Source organism: Zonotrichia albicollis, chromosome 19 (genome assembly GCF_047830755.1).
Source record: "Zonotrichia albicollis isolate bZonAlb1 chromosome 19, bZonAlb1.hap1, whole genome shotgun sequence".
Taxonomy (NCBI): Eukaryota; Metazoa; Chordata; class Aves; order Passeriformes; family Passerellidae; genus Zonotrichia; species Zonotrichia albicollis.
The window spans coordinates 8,842,346-8,858,931 of NC_133837.1; the positions used below are offsets into that span (position 1 = coordinate 8,842,346).

The 16,586-nt window shown below is 35.8% G+C and overlaps 1 protein-coding gene across 6 annotated transcripts in view; it reads left to right on the forward strand.

The window, feature by feature from the left end:
* The window catches only part of STXBP4 (syntaxin binding protein 4), a 67,607-nt gene that overhangs the window by 6,132 nt on the left and 44,889 nt on the right, over positions 1–16,586 (forward strand). For all 6 annotated transcript variants that reach the window (XM_005490466.4, XM_026795524.2, XM_026795523.2 and 3 more), the window contains 12 exons: positions 2,735–2,808; positions 3,007–3,102; positions 4,088–4,157; positions 4,951–5,025; positions 7,021–7,106; positions 7,726–7,855; positions 8,420–8,552; positions 10,592–10,698; positions 11,077–11,260; positions 12,241–12,319; positions 14,843–14,925; positions 15,415–15,511. In XM_005490466.4, the coding sequence (XP_005490523.2) occupies positions 2,735–2,808; positions 3,007–3,102; positions 4,088–4,157; positions 4,951–5,025; positions 7,021–7,106; positions 7,726–7,855; positions 8,420–8,552; positions 10,592–10,698; positions 11,077–11,260; positions 12,241–12,319; positions 14,843–14,925; positions 15,415–15,511 (1,214 nt within the window). The remainder of the gene's footprint in view (positions 1–2,734; positions 2,809–3,006; positions 3,103–4,087; positions 4,158–4,950; positions 5,026–7,020; positions 7,107–7,725; positions 7,856–8,419; positions 8,553–10,591; positions 10,699–11,076; positions 11,261–12,240; positions 12,320–14,842; positions 14,926–15,414; positions 15,512–16,586) is intronic.

Genomic DNA, 16,586 nt, shown 5'->3' on the forward strand with positions numbered 1-16,586 from the left:
TTTTTTGTTACTACTGCCAACTGGTTTACAAGCATATTTCCTTATTTATACTGTTGGGCATGTTTCTAAAGCTCTGGGAGAAATATTCTGACATTTCACAAATACTGAAATTGATGACATAAAATAAATGTTGGGTGGGTGCTGAATCCAAGTAATTTTACAGTGAAATTGTTAAAGCTCTGTTTATTTTATTAGAACTATGACAAGTAGCTTGACTTGAAGATCTGTGTTATATGGGGAAAAAAACCCTAACAGTGAAAGCCAACTGGATGTGATATGCTAAACAAATTAGGGGCATTTGAAAATCTTTGGTTTTGCCTTTATGTGATAAAGTAATTTTAAACTGCCTGTATTGGAGGGATTTAGTTTCTAGAGCATAAACAGATCTGAGAACCTTGTAAAAGTTGTCTGTCCAAAGTGTCAATTATTTCTCATTGTAGGTGGCAGCATCACAATTCCAGTGTTTCAGAGATATCTCCTCTCCACTGACTAATAATAACAATTAGTTGTATGTTCTGTGTGTCTTCTTTGTGAAAATCCATTTTAGTTCCATTAGGATCTCTCTTTGGAAAAATTGCCAGTTACTTCTGAAAATGTAGATTCTTTCCTATTGATTGTCCTATTCTTAGATTTGATCATATTTCATTATTATTTTATATGGTAGTATATAAAGAGGTTCTACGATTTCTGGCAAACTCTAAACTTCGGACTTAAATTCTGAGATTTGATCTTTTCAGGCTTTGAAAGTAAAACCTCTGTGTCGGTTTGTGCGAGGTTGAAGTAACTTCTGTTCTTGCTTTTTAATTTTTACCAAAAAAAATTGCTGTATGAAAACTGCTGAGAGGGAATGGTAAAGCAAAACCAATAGCAGTAGCAGCAAAAGGCAAGAGAGAAAAAAATTGAATAATTGCCTATTTTAAAGATCAGTATACCTTGTTTAAGATTTCAGAGCAGGACAAAGCATGACTGGGATGCTCTCCTTCAGCCTCAAAACCAATTTGTGGAATAATTGCAGTGACAGTCCTGGGCAGTAGTGCAAAATACTCTGTTCTTGTTGTGGAGTAGGAGGTTGTCCAAAGAGTATTCTTAAATAAATATTGGGCTTGGGGATTTGTTCTTCCTTTTAGGCTGTGATTAAGTAAAAGCAGTTTGGTTCACTTTTAGCCTTACAGAGGGTACCTTATTCTCTGACATGTCATGGCATGGTCATGTGCAGTCCTGACAAACACACACCACATCCACTGGGTTTTGTTATTTCTTTTTAGCCCGTGAAACAAATACTTCAATAAATACTTCAGTGAAAATGATACAGTGCTTGAAGCATAGGTTTACTTTTTATTTCTAAAGGTTATTAGAATTATTAGGTCTCTTCTTGTGGCCAGCCTTTCTAAAGCAAAGGCTAATTTTGCAAGTACTTGGAAATACGAAATTTTGGGAAATTGTTGCTTTTCAGAGCTGGTGCTTATCATTTGATTAAAAAATCTCATCTCATACAGTTTTCTTCTCCAAAACCAAAAGAACTGCAGATATTCTTTAGAAGCTGGATCTCCTGGCTAGTGGTAGAATTTACATTTGAACCTTCTAGAATTCTCTCCCTTCTGGCGCAGCACCTTTGAGTGATGTACTCTGGCTTTTGCAGATGTACCCAGTTTCAGGCACAGAGTTCAGGCTGTGTGCTGGATTAGGTTGTGTGGAAGGATTTGGGTCACTGTGTCCTCCACTTTGATCTTCTTTCCCACCCTGCTAATGAATTCTTGTTTATACATTTCACTAGGACCCTCTAGAAAATACAACTCCATCTAATGTAGACCAATATGTAGGTCAAAGCAGAAAAACCTCAGTGTTGCTTCTGCTCTTTTCTAGAAGAGATCTGCTGAGTCTTCTTCAAAAATATTGCAGTGAAAGGACAGAGGAGAGATAATACAACTAACTTTTTTTTTTTTACACATAATTCATCTACATGAAAATAAAACCTGGTAAAGGGTAATCTGGATTTATTTCCATTCTTAATACTCTGCATTCTCAGAGCAGTGTGCTGGTCATGAGTTTGATGAAATTGTAAATTTAAGTTTCAAAACTCTTAATTTTACTTTGTATTCTTTTTTAACTGCCTTCAAAATATTTCTCTGCATTTAGACAATTCCAAGTGCCATCCTGGTGTTTCCCCTTGGAGTGGGAAGGTACACAGAGGATCAGGCAAAAGAGTTTGGAAAGAAACCTTTTTCACAATAGAGACAGAAATCAATGTTGAGTGAAGAAATTAGTAGATTTGGGAAAAGATTATGTCCATAAATATAAAAATATGTATATTTTAGTTATCTCTGGAAATAATTTTATGCATTGGCTTAGTTATGCTTTTGTTCAAATATTCATTACCTAATGAAAACTGATTTTACGGTATGTTTTTCTTGCCTAAATGTTAAGATGGACCAGCTTGTGGAATTTTGTTTATATTTAATCACAATGCCTTTATTACACAAAGTGGAATTCACTGTTCAGCCTGAAGTGCTTTGGGGGAAAAGGAAGTAAATTCTTTTCATCTGGTATTTGTGATGAACAGAGTGATTTTTGGCTGGGGAGGTGGTGGCTCAGAGATATCAAACAATATGAAGCTGTCAGTGGAGAAAGTTGGTTTGGGTTTGTATTTGAGTTGAAAACACAGTCACTGTGATTTCTTCTCTGTTAACACAGCTCTACCTACGTTTCTGTAATTTGATTTTATTTTGTTCCCTAGGACCATTATGGGCCCTCATGGAATAAATCGAGCTGTTCACCGCATCTCTTTCTCTGATTGCCAGAATGGATTAGGTAACTAAGATTGCACATTCTGTTACTCTGAGTAAATCAAACCTGAAAACACCTTTGGCAGCTCACACCTGACATCAGGAAGTTTATTTGGATTTCATGGATTTGACTGCCAAGTGCATTTAGCACAATAGAAGAACCAATTCTAACCACAGGTGGAATAACCAATTTTTCACTTTTGTCTTTTTGTTTGTTGTTCAGGAGTTAAAATTATTGGAGGTTATCGGGCGCAAACAGCAGAAGATTATGGGATTTTCATAAAGAGAATTCTACCTGGGGGGGTGGCTGCTACAGACAGTAAGTAATTTTAACTTTTTTGGCTACAAACACACTGCGAATAAAAGCTGTCAAAAGAAGTCTTTATTTTAGTTTGTGGGTAAGGATATTTAAAATAATATGGTTTGGTCAGGATCTATGAGGTGTTAGCTTACTTTAAGATAGATAAATGAAACTTGGAACTTTATGGAAAAAGATTTTAATACACTCAGGTGTTGAAAATGTGTTCAAATCTAGGTATGGCTGGTGAAGGCAACCAGCAATCTTTCTGGCAATTGGCAGCTCTGTTGAGTGAGTGTTGAGATGCTGAATCACTTCTAATGTATAAGGTATAAGAGTGAGGTTTCCTGTGTAAACCTAGTATTTTTAATTAGTTCTGCTAATTTTTATTACTATTTTTTAATGTTGGTGTGCTGGTGGTTAAGGTCTGTGTGGAGAGAAGAAATTACTCTCAGTAGAGTGCAATAATTAAACTACAGACTTCCATCCTAGGTCTCTGTATGGGTTTTTTTTGAGATTCCAGCTTGTCTTGTGCAAAATGATCATTTGAAATAATCTGCATCCACTTCTTAAACTTGAGATTTTCAGGGGGTTAAAGGTAGAATTGGTTCTAAAAATTCCTTTAGCTGACTTTATTGATGTCTAAAACATTAATATATCTACACATGGTAATTTACAGTAATGTTAAGAGTCAAATAAAATTAGTTCCACAATTGTAAAGTATAAATTCTAGTCTCAAAATATTTGTGCTATGTGTAAATAGTACAAATAGCTAAATGACAGTTATTTTTAGTGGCTATTCTGTTGTTAGTAAGATTGATTTATAGGTTCTAGTTTTATCTCAATTATCTGCCTTACTTAGGATCAGGTGCCAAGGGTCATAAAGTTGTTTAATGCATTAAGTCACATAAAATTGAAAGGAAAGTCCTGGGTTAATACCTGGTTTAATACAACACCTTCACCATTTTCTTGTTGATTCATCAATCACTGTTGGTTTCATTTAAAGGCCGTTTGCTCACTGGGGACCTAATTCTGGATGTCAATGGAGAAAACCTGGTTGGAGTAACAAATGAAAGGTATGTTTGTACTGATTCCTGGATGTTTATTAGAGCTTGGAATGTTACACATGGATTATTTTGGACACTATCAGTGACTGATTGAAAGAGCACAGCTCCCCTGAGATCCTTGGAGCTCAACTCACAAGTAACTTATCCTATAGATCTGATGGAGCAAAACTGTTGTAAAAAAGTGAAGGACTTTCTGCTGTTACAGAAGCACATAATCAGCTGGTTTCTAATGACACAGATGACAGCATGTGTGTGAAAACAGCAGTCGAAGCTGTTAATACATTTATCTGCTGGTTCAGTAGTGATGAATGTAAATGGTGGCAGCATCATGTAATGGCACAAAGAAGGAGAAATAAAGAGCTGTAGGTGGTTTCTGTAGCTGGATCTGCAGAGATCAGTGCAGCTTTCAGTGCTGGAGATGGAGACTGAAAATACAAAGGAAATTGCCATTTGTATTGCTGGGGGATATTCTGAGCAGTAGCTTTTGTTGGGGTGGGCTGTTAATCCTGAAGGAGGCTCAGGAAGGCAGCAGGATGGCCCAAGGAGGGATGGGGACAGAAGGGAAGGGAAGGAGAGGTCAGTCCCAGTTTATTGCTGTCAGCAGATGCACCACGGCCCATCTTTTGCTCTGTTCTTTGGTGCTCACTTTAAGTTTTGCTGCTGCCAAGCTCTTTTCTCTGTATCTGACCATGAAAATTATTAACTACCTTAGCAATTTGTCCATTTTCCTGCTCTTCTAGCACTGCTCACTTCTTGCCAGCACCCTGGTATATTTATCTGGCCTTTTTCTGCCCCCTTCTAGGGCTGTTGACATCTTGAGAACAGCCTCAGCCTCTAATCACATGTCTCTGCTCGTTGCTAGAGATGAAGAAGCAAAGTAAGATAAAAATTGTTTTAACCTCAAAACTAATAAAAGTCCAGTGCTGTTTCTCAGGGTGGGTGGGTGAGCTTGCATGAATTTTTGTTTCAGATTAGTTTTAATTTCAGAATTCCACATGTCACATTTTACTGCATGGTGTTTGATACCTGTTCCTTCTGAGATCACTTGCATCAATCACTTCAAGTAGCAAGCTCAGGCCAACTTCAGTTGAAAGAGGAGGATTGTAATGTTATATTTACAGCTAATGCTATTAAGAATTATCTGCTGTGATAGTTTTTTAAATACTCCTCACATTTTAAAATAATGAAAAATGAGGACTCTGTTAGAGCTACCAAAGAACTGTTAGATTTAAACTTGTCTTGCCTTCTGACAAAAGGCAGATTCAGTTGTTTTTTTTCCCCTCAGAAGTTTGCTTTTCAGTTTCTAATGAGCTTTGAATAGTTTGGGTAAGTAGGTTAAACTATTCACTGCAGCAGGTAGTCTAAAGCACTTTTCATTTTAAAGACATTATAAGTACATATTAATTTTAAGGACATTTATGTTAAATATTGCTTTAACCTGACTGATGAAAGTTTAGCATATAAACCAATGTTTGCAGAGAATCATCAGCAATGTGGCAAACCAGGTCTGTGTCCCCTTTTGACTTAAATCTCAGGGAAAACAGCTGTTATGTAATTGTTTTTGATAATCATTGCAAGAGTATCTGCTGTTATTTGCCTTTCCTGGGATGTTCCACTTCCAGAGTAATCTCCCCATAAAGGATTTTTCTCTAAATTCCTTTAGCCTTTTGTCCAAGTTAAGCTTCCTCTTTCTGTTCCTTGAATTCAACATCTAAATCACTCTGTAGCCTCTGATCTCTCCTTTTTTCAGACTGCCTAGATAGATGCGAGGTCCACTCTTAATCTGCTTTGATCTAAAGCATACTGGCCTAGTTCCTGTAAACTCCTGGAATAATTAAAATCCATCAGTCCTTTAACCACTCTGGGGGGAAGTCGAGTAGCCTGGGCAGAATTTGCCACTCCATGCAGTCCCTCACCAGCCACCTTATGATTTTACATTCTGTGCTTAAAGATTATTTGATTTACATTCAGCTGTGTTTATGTGTGTACCCTGGGGCCAGCAATAACAATAAATGTTATTTTTAAAAAAATAATGCACCCAGCATTTTTGTGCAACCTTCAGAAGTCAAACTGGAATTACCTGGGAATTACTCTCCTTGCAATTAGTTAATTTCTTTTCTCTCTGGCTAATTCTGTATATTAATTTGGTGATGTTTCTGGCTTACATCACTCTAGATAATTTTTATCTTTTAAATCAGTTAGCACTGAGGTAATCAAAACTCAGATTAGAAACTTTTTTTCTTAAATTAGGCTGGCTTCAATATCAGATAAACCAGGTATTTTTGGATTTTCTTCAATGCCTGTCATGCAAGATGTAAATCTTTGCCTGTGTGTTACAATGTGAATGGTGTCTGCAAGGAATTTCTGCTTTTGGCTTTTAGTAGTCAATAAATATTTCTGCTGTCCACTTGTTTCTAAGGAGCCATATCTTTGTCAGTCTTTTCTGGATTCTTGTTCAGTGTAATTGAACTAAAAGCATTCTTTAAAAACAAGAGTATGCTGCTATAGGTGTATAATCTGATTCCCTCTAATATAAAGAAATTGTTCTGGAGCTCGGTAGTACCACTGTCTTATTATCTGTGGTTGATGGTATTGCAAGTTTTTAAAGTTTTGTCATTCAGGGTAAAGAGAGGTAAAAATAAAGCTTTTGTACCAATAGTCCATTTTGTCCATAATCTGGTTTTTCCCCATCTTTATCATGCATTACATGATTTTATTTTTTTTTTTGCCTTTTCTGGCCATTTGACAGGGCTTTCCTCTTTCAGTGGAGGTTGAGCTTCCTTCTCTGAGGAGGAGCAGCTGTTCAGTACAAGCAGTGCAGGTTTCACAGGATCCTTTCAAACTGACAAAGAAAATCTTTTTCTTGGCACAGGAAAGAATTTCATGACCTAATGGATAAGTATGGCTCTCACAGTGACACAGCCTCTGCAAGAACTTCTCCAACACATCATTTAGCTGGTGAGAGATCACTTCCCAGCCTGAAACAATCCTGGGGAGCAAAAATCACCCTTGGGTGGAGTAGAAACTTGTACTTAAAATTCCTTATTTTAGTGGAGGTGTATTGGAGGAAGTGGCTGTAAGTCAAACAAAGCACCCATGTACCTTGAGGAACTTGTGTGTCAGTTTGCCTAGCTCTTTATTTAAATATACTGGTATCTACTTTCAATTTTAATCAATTATTTATATGAAAAGTTTTTTTGTATTTGTAGCTGAAATGTGCCACAAAATGCTAATAGAAATTTGATCCAGAGCACTATAAATTCTCATCTTTCTGGAACTGCTGCCTAATTGAGATGCCTTTATATAGCATGGGGGATTAGTTTGTTTTGTATTTTGTACCCAATTTGAAATAAATGATCACTTGTTATGTTTTAAAAAATTATTCCTGGAACTCTGGGTGGCTCTCAGTTCTTTACTGTGCAGGCATTTTTTTTGTTGTCTGATTTCTTATTATGTCTTTTTTCTTATATGAAAATAGCCCTACTGAACTTCCTTACATGAGTTGAAATTTTGTGCTTTTTCCCAAATGTGGTTTTTATTCATTTATTTATTTTTATTTTTATTTCTTTTATTGAAGCAAAATCTAGAGACAGCCTTTCTTCTGGATCATCCTCAAGGTCACAGAGTCCTCAGCTGCAGTTGAAGGATAACATCACCAGCAGCAGCAGAAATAATTCTGTCCCACCACCATCTCCAAAGCTTCCAAAGTAATCTCCAAAACTGACTGAGCCTCTCTTGGGGGAGCTGCAGGAAATGCTGTTATTTGGCCGGTCAGGAAAATTTGGGTTGAGCACTAAGTGTTAAAGTTTGGTTTTATTTTTTAACTTCTAGTCCTGTAGCTCATAATACCATCAACATTGCAGACTAATAAGTTTTTTTTCTATTTATTTATTGTTCCTGTGGCAGAAGAAGATTAATCAGGTTAATTTTTTTGTGTCTCCTAATGAATTAATGTTCTTGATTTATATGTACCCAGATACTCCCATAAGCCTTGGGATATAGGATATATTTCTACTCTATATATAGACAGGAGTTTTTAGCCTTGTAAAATAAAGTATAAATTCTTTTTGTAATTGTCAGAAGTGCCTGAGGTTGCTGATTTTGTTGTAAATAGTGTAATATTTGAACACTGAGATTAAATGTATAATATTTTCTATTTGTTACTGTAATACATATTTGCAAAACCTGCAAGATAAAATAAGCTACTGCTCCAGTCTTTATTATCTAGTTCTCTGAAGTAATTCTGTTTTTCTTTCTCTTTGTGTCTCTAGTGACAGTGCATTTCAGATTATCTCTGTTTGCAAAGGAACAAGCCTAGGCTTGAATATTATGGGAGGAATTAACAGAAATGAAGGCCCTTTGGTATATATTCAAGAAATTATCCCTGGTGGTGATTGCCATAAGGTAAAGACCTTTTTTCCCTTCTTTCCCCTTCAGACACCTGTATTTTTTGCCTTCATTGCTTTGGTATGCTACATCTGCAGTTATACTTTAAATACAAAATGTGTTTGTGTTCCTCCTTGCCCTCTCTTTTAACAGAATTATCTCACTGCAGTGTGACAGATTTACATGGTAATGAAAATTTATTCATAAGTTCATTTGAGGTAAATAGGATCTTATTCCTCAGTTTATGTATGAGAAGGTACAAAACCAACTTCTCTAAGAGATTGCATGATGCAAAGTAATGCAGGAAGGATGGGACAGAGCTACAGATTGCACCTCTTTATTTTCTTGGACATTTAAAAAATCATATTTCCCTGAGACTTAATTTAGATGGATCCTTGCAGTTGGAAATCATTGTGTAGGCAAATTATTAAAAAATATTCTGAAAGTGCAGACTAATAAAATGTATGAATTGGTGTTGGTTATTATTTTAATTTGTGACAAATGCAGTATGTAAATCCAGGGGGATTTGTCAGTGTAAAAAGTAAATAAATAATGTAATATCCTGGTTCAGGTACTCAGAACTGTTTATCCAAGTGTCTCCTCTGGCATCCTGAGTAATTATGGTTATTTGGAAGTGCAGATAACCAGCCTTTGCCTCTGGCCCAGCAAGAGAGGGTGAGCTCAGTTCATGAGCAGTGGGGTTTGTCCCCAAGCAGTTCATAACTATTTGTTACTGATTTTCTGTAGAATAAGTTTAATCCTAAAATGCAAGCTGGAAGATACAAATGCAATATTTCTCAAAGACCCCTTTCAGCAGGTAAATGGTAATCATTTATCTTTTATTTTCTCCTATTTTGTTGTGTTTTCTAAAATATTTTTTTTTCTCACTGTGAACATATAATTTAAAGCCTATCACACGTAATCAATAGACTGAGGCTAAGACATTTCCATTAGGCTCTAATATTAGCAATAATAGAGGTAATTTCCCAGTACTGGTTATCCTGCTTGGGAAGGTGAAACAAGAAGCATATTTTAAATGTCTGCCACGTGAGGGCACCGTTGGATATCTTAGAACATGCTAGATGAGAGCAAAATGAAAGATCTACAGCTTTATTCTTTAACCAAAACCAAAATACTAAGTGATTAAAAAAAAGGTAGTGAATTACTGGCATAGGTGTGAAACAACACAGCAAAAATTATGATATGTGGGTGTTAAATAGGTAAAATTATACTGGTTTTAAGAAGGTATTTTATTTATTTCCTATGTATCACCTTCTGTACACATTTTTTTCACATAGAATAATTTTGTGTTTGATTTCTTAGAAGCTGAAGAGCAGAGACATGTTCTGTGTTACATGATGTGTATTACATTAGACAAATGTCAGAACTCTGTAACCATAGGTGAATTACATGAATTTCCAGTTGAATTGTTGAGGGCTCTCTGTAAAAAAAGAGGCTCTGGGACAGAAATGTGAAAAGTTCTTGTGCTGGTAGAGAGTTTGCAATTAATTCAACAGAAGCACAATGCTGAAAATATTATTTCTGTCATGGTTTTGACTGGTGAGTACTAATAGACCAATCTGGTTTTCTCATTAACATGGCTAGTGAGTGTCTGAAGAGTTCCATGTATTGCCATGAACATTTGCTTTTGAAATACAAATTAATACAGCTCAGAGCTGAATTAATTAGTAAAGAAGCTTCCTAAAGTCAGATGGGTCAGTGCTGGAGAAATCTGTTGTTTATTTCCATGGCTTTTTGTTTTTTGGTTTTTTACAGAAATGTTTAGCTGGGTCCAAAGTTCTTCTTTATACAATTTCTGAGGTCTGTTTTCTCTGATGAGTTTTTATAATGACTGCTTTAACGGTAAGGGATGATTGTTTAATCTGTTTATTTCTGGAGGATTGTCAAGCACAGGCAGAATGCAGAGCTGTTCTTGATATTTTTTGTCCTAATAGAACCAGGGGAATTTGTCCAAGTGCTGTGACTATACAGTTCTTTCTGTAGTGTTAGCAATTAATATCAAGTTTGTGGGTTTGGTTTTATATTTGTTATTTTAGGATGGTCGATTGAAACCTGGAGATCAGCTTGTGTCCATCAACAAAGAGTCCATGATTGGAGTCTCCTATGAAGAGGCAAAAAGTATAATCAACAGAACAAAGATGAGGTATCGGTTACTGTCAAACAGCCAAGCATCCAAAATGGTTCAACAGATCATATTTATGGTCAGATTAATGTGAAATGGGGTTTTGTGTGCTTAGAAGAAATGAGGAATACTAATTTTTTAAAATACTCCGTTGTAATATTATTTCATAGAAAAGATTCGAGTGCACCTTTTAGACCTGCAAAATTATGATACTTTAATGTTTTTTAAAAAATCACTGTATTTATCTTTGTAATGATGTACCCATCAAAACATCCTTTTAGAAAAATAATTAAATAAACCCACACACGGTGTTTGGAAATGTGTAATTTTTGCAGAAGTATAACCTTATGAATAATATAAATATACAGTATGTTGAAACTTTTTAAATTTTAATTCTAGGTTTGAAAATTTTTGGGAGATAGCTTTTATTAGGCAGAAAAACATACAGAGTTTTCCACAGAATCTGCAGCATCCTTTCAGCCTCTTGACATCTTCTGTAGCACATGGAGAGCAACAGGCTGCAACACTTGGTCCTCTTCCCTCTCCTACTGGGAGGCTGCTTTCACCATTCCCTCCAGATGCTGTGAGTGTGCTTCTTCATCCTCTTACAACAAACTGAGCAAATGGTTGTTTTTCTCCTAATTGTAATTGAGTTTCTATTTTATTAAGAAAATGACTGTCTGTTTTCCTGCACAATATTGTCTTTGGACTATCAACACTTTTGGAAAAACCATGTTGTATAACAGGAGAGTAAACCACACTGATGAGAGGAATTAGTTGACTTGGGGTAAGAAAACAAATTAAATAAGCATTAACTCTGTTCTTAGATACTGAGTTCTCCTTCACTGTTTCTCTGAGGTTTTGGAATTAGATACAAATAGTTCTGTATTTCAGAGACAAAACACTCCTTGCTTACTACATATGTGTGAGTACAGTACAATCTCACACTTGCTCTGTGACAATGAGATTTTTGCTTTAAAAAAGTCCTAAAAGTATGGGATTTTCCCCCATTCTTTTGGCTAAGCAGCAATTGTTTTAATTCATACAGCTCACCATTAGTGTAAAGAAGTAATGTTGACCATGAGAACAAAGATTTTAAAACTAATGTTTCAACTTTTGATAGCAGATTTTCAGTTTATCATATTTTTAAAGATAAATAAAGTATTGCCTTAGAAGAAGGAAGAATAAAATGTTCTCAAATATGAAATCAAAACAGGTGAATTTCAAATCTTATATATGTACTTAAAATTCTTGCCCATTTTTCTTTCCTGTTAGGGATATAAACTGGGTTGCCTAGAGAGACTGTGCTGTCTTAATCTGTGAAGGTTTTCAAAACCCAGGATTTTGATGAGGCCCCAATCTGATTTTTTCCAATGCTGTTCCTTCTCACCACCACGCCCTCCATGCCTTTCTCTTTCTCCTGGGGTTGTTTTGATCTCCCCCAGCCCTTTTTTCTTCCCCCAGTCTTCCTTCCTGTCCCTTTTTTCATGCACCTGTGTTTCTGGTTTGGCTTGTGATCTGCTTTAGAAATGGTATTTCATGACTTTTCATTTCCTCTCGTAGATGGAAACTGGAGTCAAGATGGGAGAGCAATCTCCAATTACTGCTCTAGACAGCAATCCTGCTGATGTGTCTGCCACGGGTAAGTGCTGATTTCATTCCCTGCCACCCTTTCCCTTGCTCATTCAATAACAGTCAAACAGAGCACAGTGCATAGTGAGACTCAGTAGTCTTTAAAAAAAAGGGAATATTGCTCTGTTTTTATACTCCTAAATAAAGCACTGAGATCAATGGATTTTTAGTAGCTTCTGTCAAATATAACTTACATTGTCTCTAACAAACAGCTGAAACCAAACAAAAATGAGTGATCACAACATTTGCTATACAGCAGTCATGATAATAGACTCAGTAGAAACCTGATAATGAAGACTCACATATAGATCAAGATTAGGTTGCCATAGAAACTGTGCTTTCTTGATTTGATGAAATTCTGGGCATGTATGCTGCTTGCATGGCTTTTTTGCTTAAATCAGGGCAGCATATTGAAAGGATAGAATTAACATGCAGCCCTCTTAACAGCTTTTCCATTAGTAACAAATACAATATATCATGTGTATTTGTGTTTCAGAGTCATGACATTGTAACAAGGACAAAAGTTACTTTGATCACATCTTGAAATATTTTGAAAACAATGTTTAAGGAAAAACAGGGTTTGTGAAACATGGTCAGAACCAAATGTGAGCTGAACAATTGTAATTCCTGTGGGAAACAAGTATGTTGTATTTAGAAACAGTGTGACACAATAATGGGAGTCCCCATTGGCACACTGATAGAACTGACTCTGTTCTGTATTTCTCTGTGCAGACCTGAATATTCTTTTTCTTCAGGCAGTAGCAATTAAGCTTAAGCTGAACTTCTCAATCTCATGTCTAACATACTGAGGAGAGGAAGAACAAATGCACAGGATCTGATTCATTCCAGACATCTCTCCACTGATATTATTTAAATTGTACCTGCATTTATTATACCCCATATTAGATATTCAAATTTAGAATGAAACAGTTCCCATATTGCAAATGTGACCAGTTGGTTCCCTGCCTTGAAGGTGAGCTGAGCAAATGTAGGTTGTTGAAACTGGCAAAGTTTTAGTATTGAATACACCTGGAGATTGATGATCACACAGCTTTTACATATTGGCTATGACAAACACTGAATCAAAGGAACAAGACAAAAGTCTTTTTTTTTTTTAATATATTCAGTATATAAGACTCTTGGTTAATATAATTCAGTACACAGGAGCTTATTTTTTTGAAGATACCAGGAGGGGCACAGTCTCTGAACACATCTGAAGAATTTAGGGAGGGAGTAGAGCAGAAAGCACAAACACTTGCAGCTCTAGTCATGTTTCATTTTCTTCTTATTTAACAGCACATCTTTAGAAAAACCTGCCACTTCTTTCATGCTGCCCTTTTTCAAGGATAAACTTTCAAAGATAACCTTGAAAAATGAAAGCATCTCTTAGATGAGATACTCTTGTTTTTAACACTTTATAAAAAAATCAACATAGTTTTGAGAAGTTTTGCACCAACTCACACATGAGGTTTTTTCATTCTGAGCTGAAGGGAAATTGAGCCAGTTCCACCAAGGTTCTAGCTCACTGCCTTCAGACTTTTAATATAGGATGTGAGAGGTGTTAATGTCAAAGATTTTCAAGATATTTTGGTTTATGCTTTTGGCATGTAAAGAGAATGTAAATTACTTTGAGCTTGGAAACAGATATGCTGTGAAACTAAAAAAAAATTTAAGAAAAAAAGAATTCTCTGTGATTCCTTCTGTTCCTTTGGAGAGAATCTCAAACTGCAAGAGAATCTCAAACTGCAATTGTCAAACACTGGTTTGATTTCAGTACCTTTTTAATTCACTAATGAAATGATGAATTAAGACCTACATTATATTTATAAATAAGGAATGCAAACAATGATTTTTTTTTTATTTGCATACATCTAAAATCCAAAGTGATAGTTCAAAAAACCCATTTAAACTTGTGTTTCTGACTATAAGGGTAGAAAGGGGCTGATGGGTGATGGCCTGATGGACAGGAGTTCTTAGGAAAGAGTTCCTTTCCAGGAAAAAATACTGAGGGGCCTGTGGGGTTCAGCCTAAGCTCCCTGCCATGTGTGGGAGCAGGTCACTCCCTCTCTTTCCCAGTTTCAGATCTTTTTTCCAGATCTTTTCTAGATCCCTCCATGTGCCAGTTGTCAGTTACACCGAGGGTGTGTCTTGGAGGTCTCTCTTGGAATTCACAAGTGTGTTTCCCTTTCTGTTTCCTGAGTATCTGTGTATCTCTGAGAGAAAATACCACAAGGAGAAGCCATATGCTTGATGGATCACTGAAAGCTGTAACTGGTTATTTTCTGTTCATTTCCTACTTGTCACTTTTCTATGCAAAAAAAAAAAAATAGTGGAAGTGATTGATACCCATAATTTTTGTGGATTACAATTATGTCCTTTAATAAAAGAAGCCAGTCTAAGGATTAACATGTATTTTTGGCAGGTGGGGATTTAGCTGGCATCCACTTGATGAGCAGAACTTCAGAACAAATTTTTTCAAAGCAATAGTTACCACTGCATTAATATAACTTTATTTTTTTTTTTTATCTCTTAGTTATTGCCCCCAGCCAGAATGATGATTATGAGCCCCAAGGAAAGAACTTGAGTATTCATCTCAAAACAGAAAAGCTGGAGAGGGTAAATACTTAAAAATCTTGAGTTCTCCTTCTTCCCCCTTCATGAAGCAGGTAAAACATCTAGACAGTATTTCTAGTCTGACAAACTTTAAAGTATAAATGACACACAGAATTATCTATTCAGTGGATCTTTCATGTTGCAGGCCAATATTTCAGTTTATGTATTGGGCAAATTACTGTTTTTGTTAATCTAATTACTGATTAACTCTTCTGGGAATCAGAACTTCCCTCAGGATTTTTAAAGCAGTTATTAAGGACAAAGGGGTTTGCTTATTACACTCATCTGCATTCAAGGTTAAATAATATCTGAACATCTCTCAATTAGAAGGAAAAGTCACTGAGTGGCTCTGGAATAAAAGTGTTGTCAGTGAGAGTGTACCAGGATACAAAGGCTCTTTGAAGTGTAGGTCTTTAATTACTCCCCCATGTCCCTGCAGTCATTATCCTTAGTCTTTTCTTTTTTCACTTCAAAATAAGTTTTTCCTTCCAGGCACTGAATTATCTTGGGATTCAGCTCACAGATGAACAGCAGCAAGCCCTAAGGCAGCAACTTCATAAAGATTCTAAAGGAACAGTGTCTTTTGGAGGTATTAATTTGTTAATTACCATAGAAAATAATGAAAAGTAGGAATACAAAAATTATAGATAATGACCATTAATATATTTCTTGTCAGTATTGGGCTGCTGCTGCAAATAAAATAATAATCTGAGGCAAGAACCTTATTTTGCTGTATAAAAATAAGCTTGAAGTTCTACTTGAAACTAAATAATGGGAAGGCAAATCACAAATTTATTTTATTAAGAGCAGCCTTGGGAAAGTTTTATTTTGTGCTCAGAAAATCTTGTATTTTTTGTTCTGACAATAGGGAACTGTAATATTTCCAGAAATTATTTGGGAGCGTTTTGATGGTTAAAGAAGCTTCTTGAGGCAAGTCAACAGATGGATCACTTAATTTCAGTATGTGGGAAGCAAGAATATTTTAACTATTGCATATAGAAACAGGTTTGCAGGGAGACCATCACAATTCTTCCAGCTAAACCTAATTCTGATGAGAATGAGTTGCTTCTTGTGGTTGTAACAATTTTGGTTGATGACACGCACAATTTAAAAATATTTTTCAGAAACTGTGAGACATGATGGTTCTGATGCTAAAACTGATGGAAATTTCCCTTTCCCTAAAGTCTATGAAAACACTAGTGTGTGAAAAATAGTATTTTGTACTTAAACATCCAAAAAGATCTTCAACAAGAAAAATACTGGGTGTTCTATCAGATTTTATGTGGTCTAAACTGACCTTTATATTTCCACATTTCTGTCATAGTGTAGCAGAATTTTTAAATTCAAAATATATGGGTAATCCAAGTCATGTTGATTGTGCATTAGAGACTGTTTGTGTTTAAAACTTTCAACTTGGTCAACATCAATTTCACCAAGCCTCTGTCAAGGGTATAAAGGGTCTGAAAAGGAAACCATGAGCTCTGAGCTAGCAGGAAATTTTTCCTTTTTCTTGTCTCCTCTGGTAAGGTCAGCTTATTGGAAGGGCAGGTCTGTATACCTGGTGTGCAGACTTATTTCATTTTTCACAGACACTTGCCAAATGCAGAACCTCTCAGGTACCTTGAAGGTGAACTTCACACCACCTTTGTTTTCTTTTCTCCTTC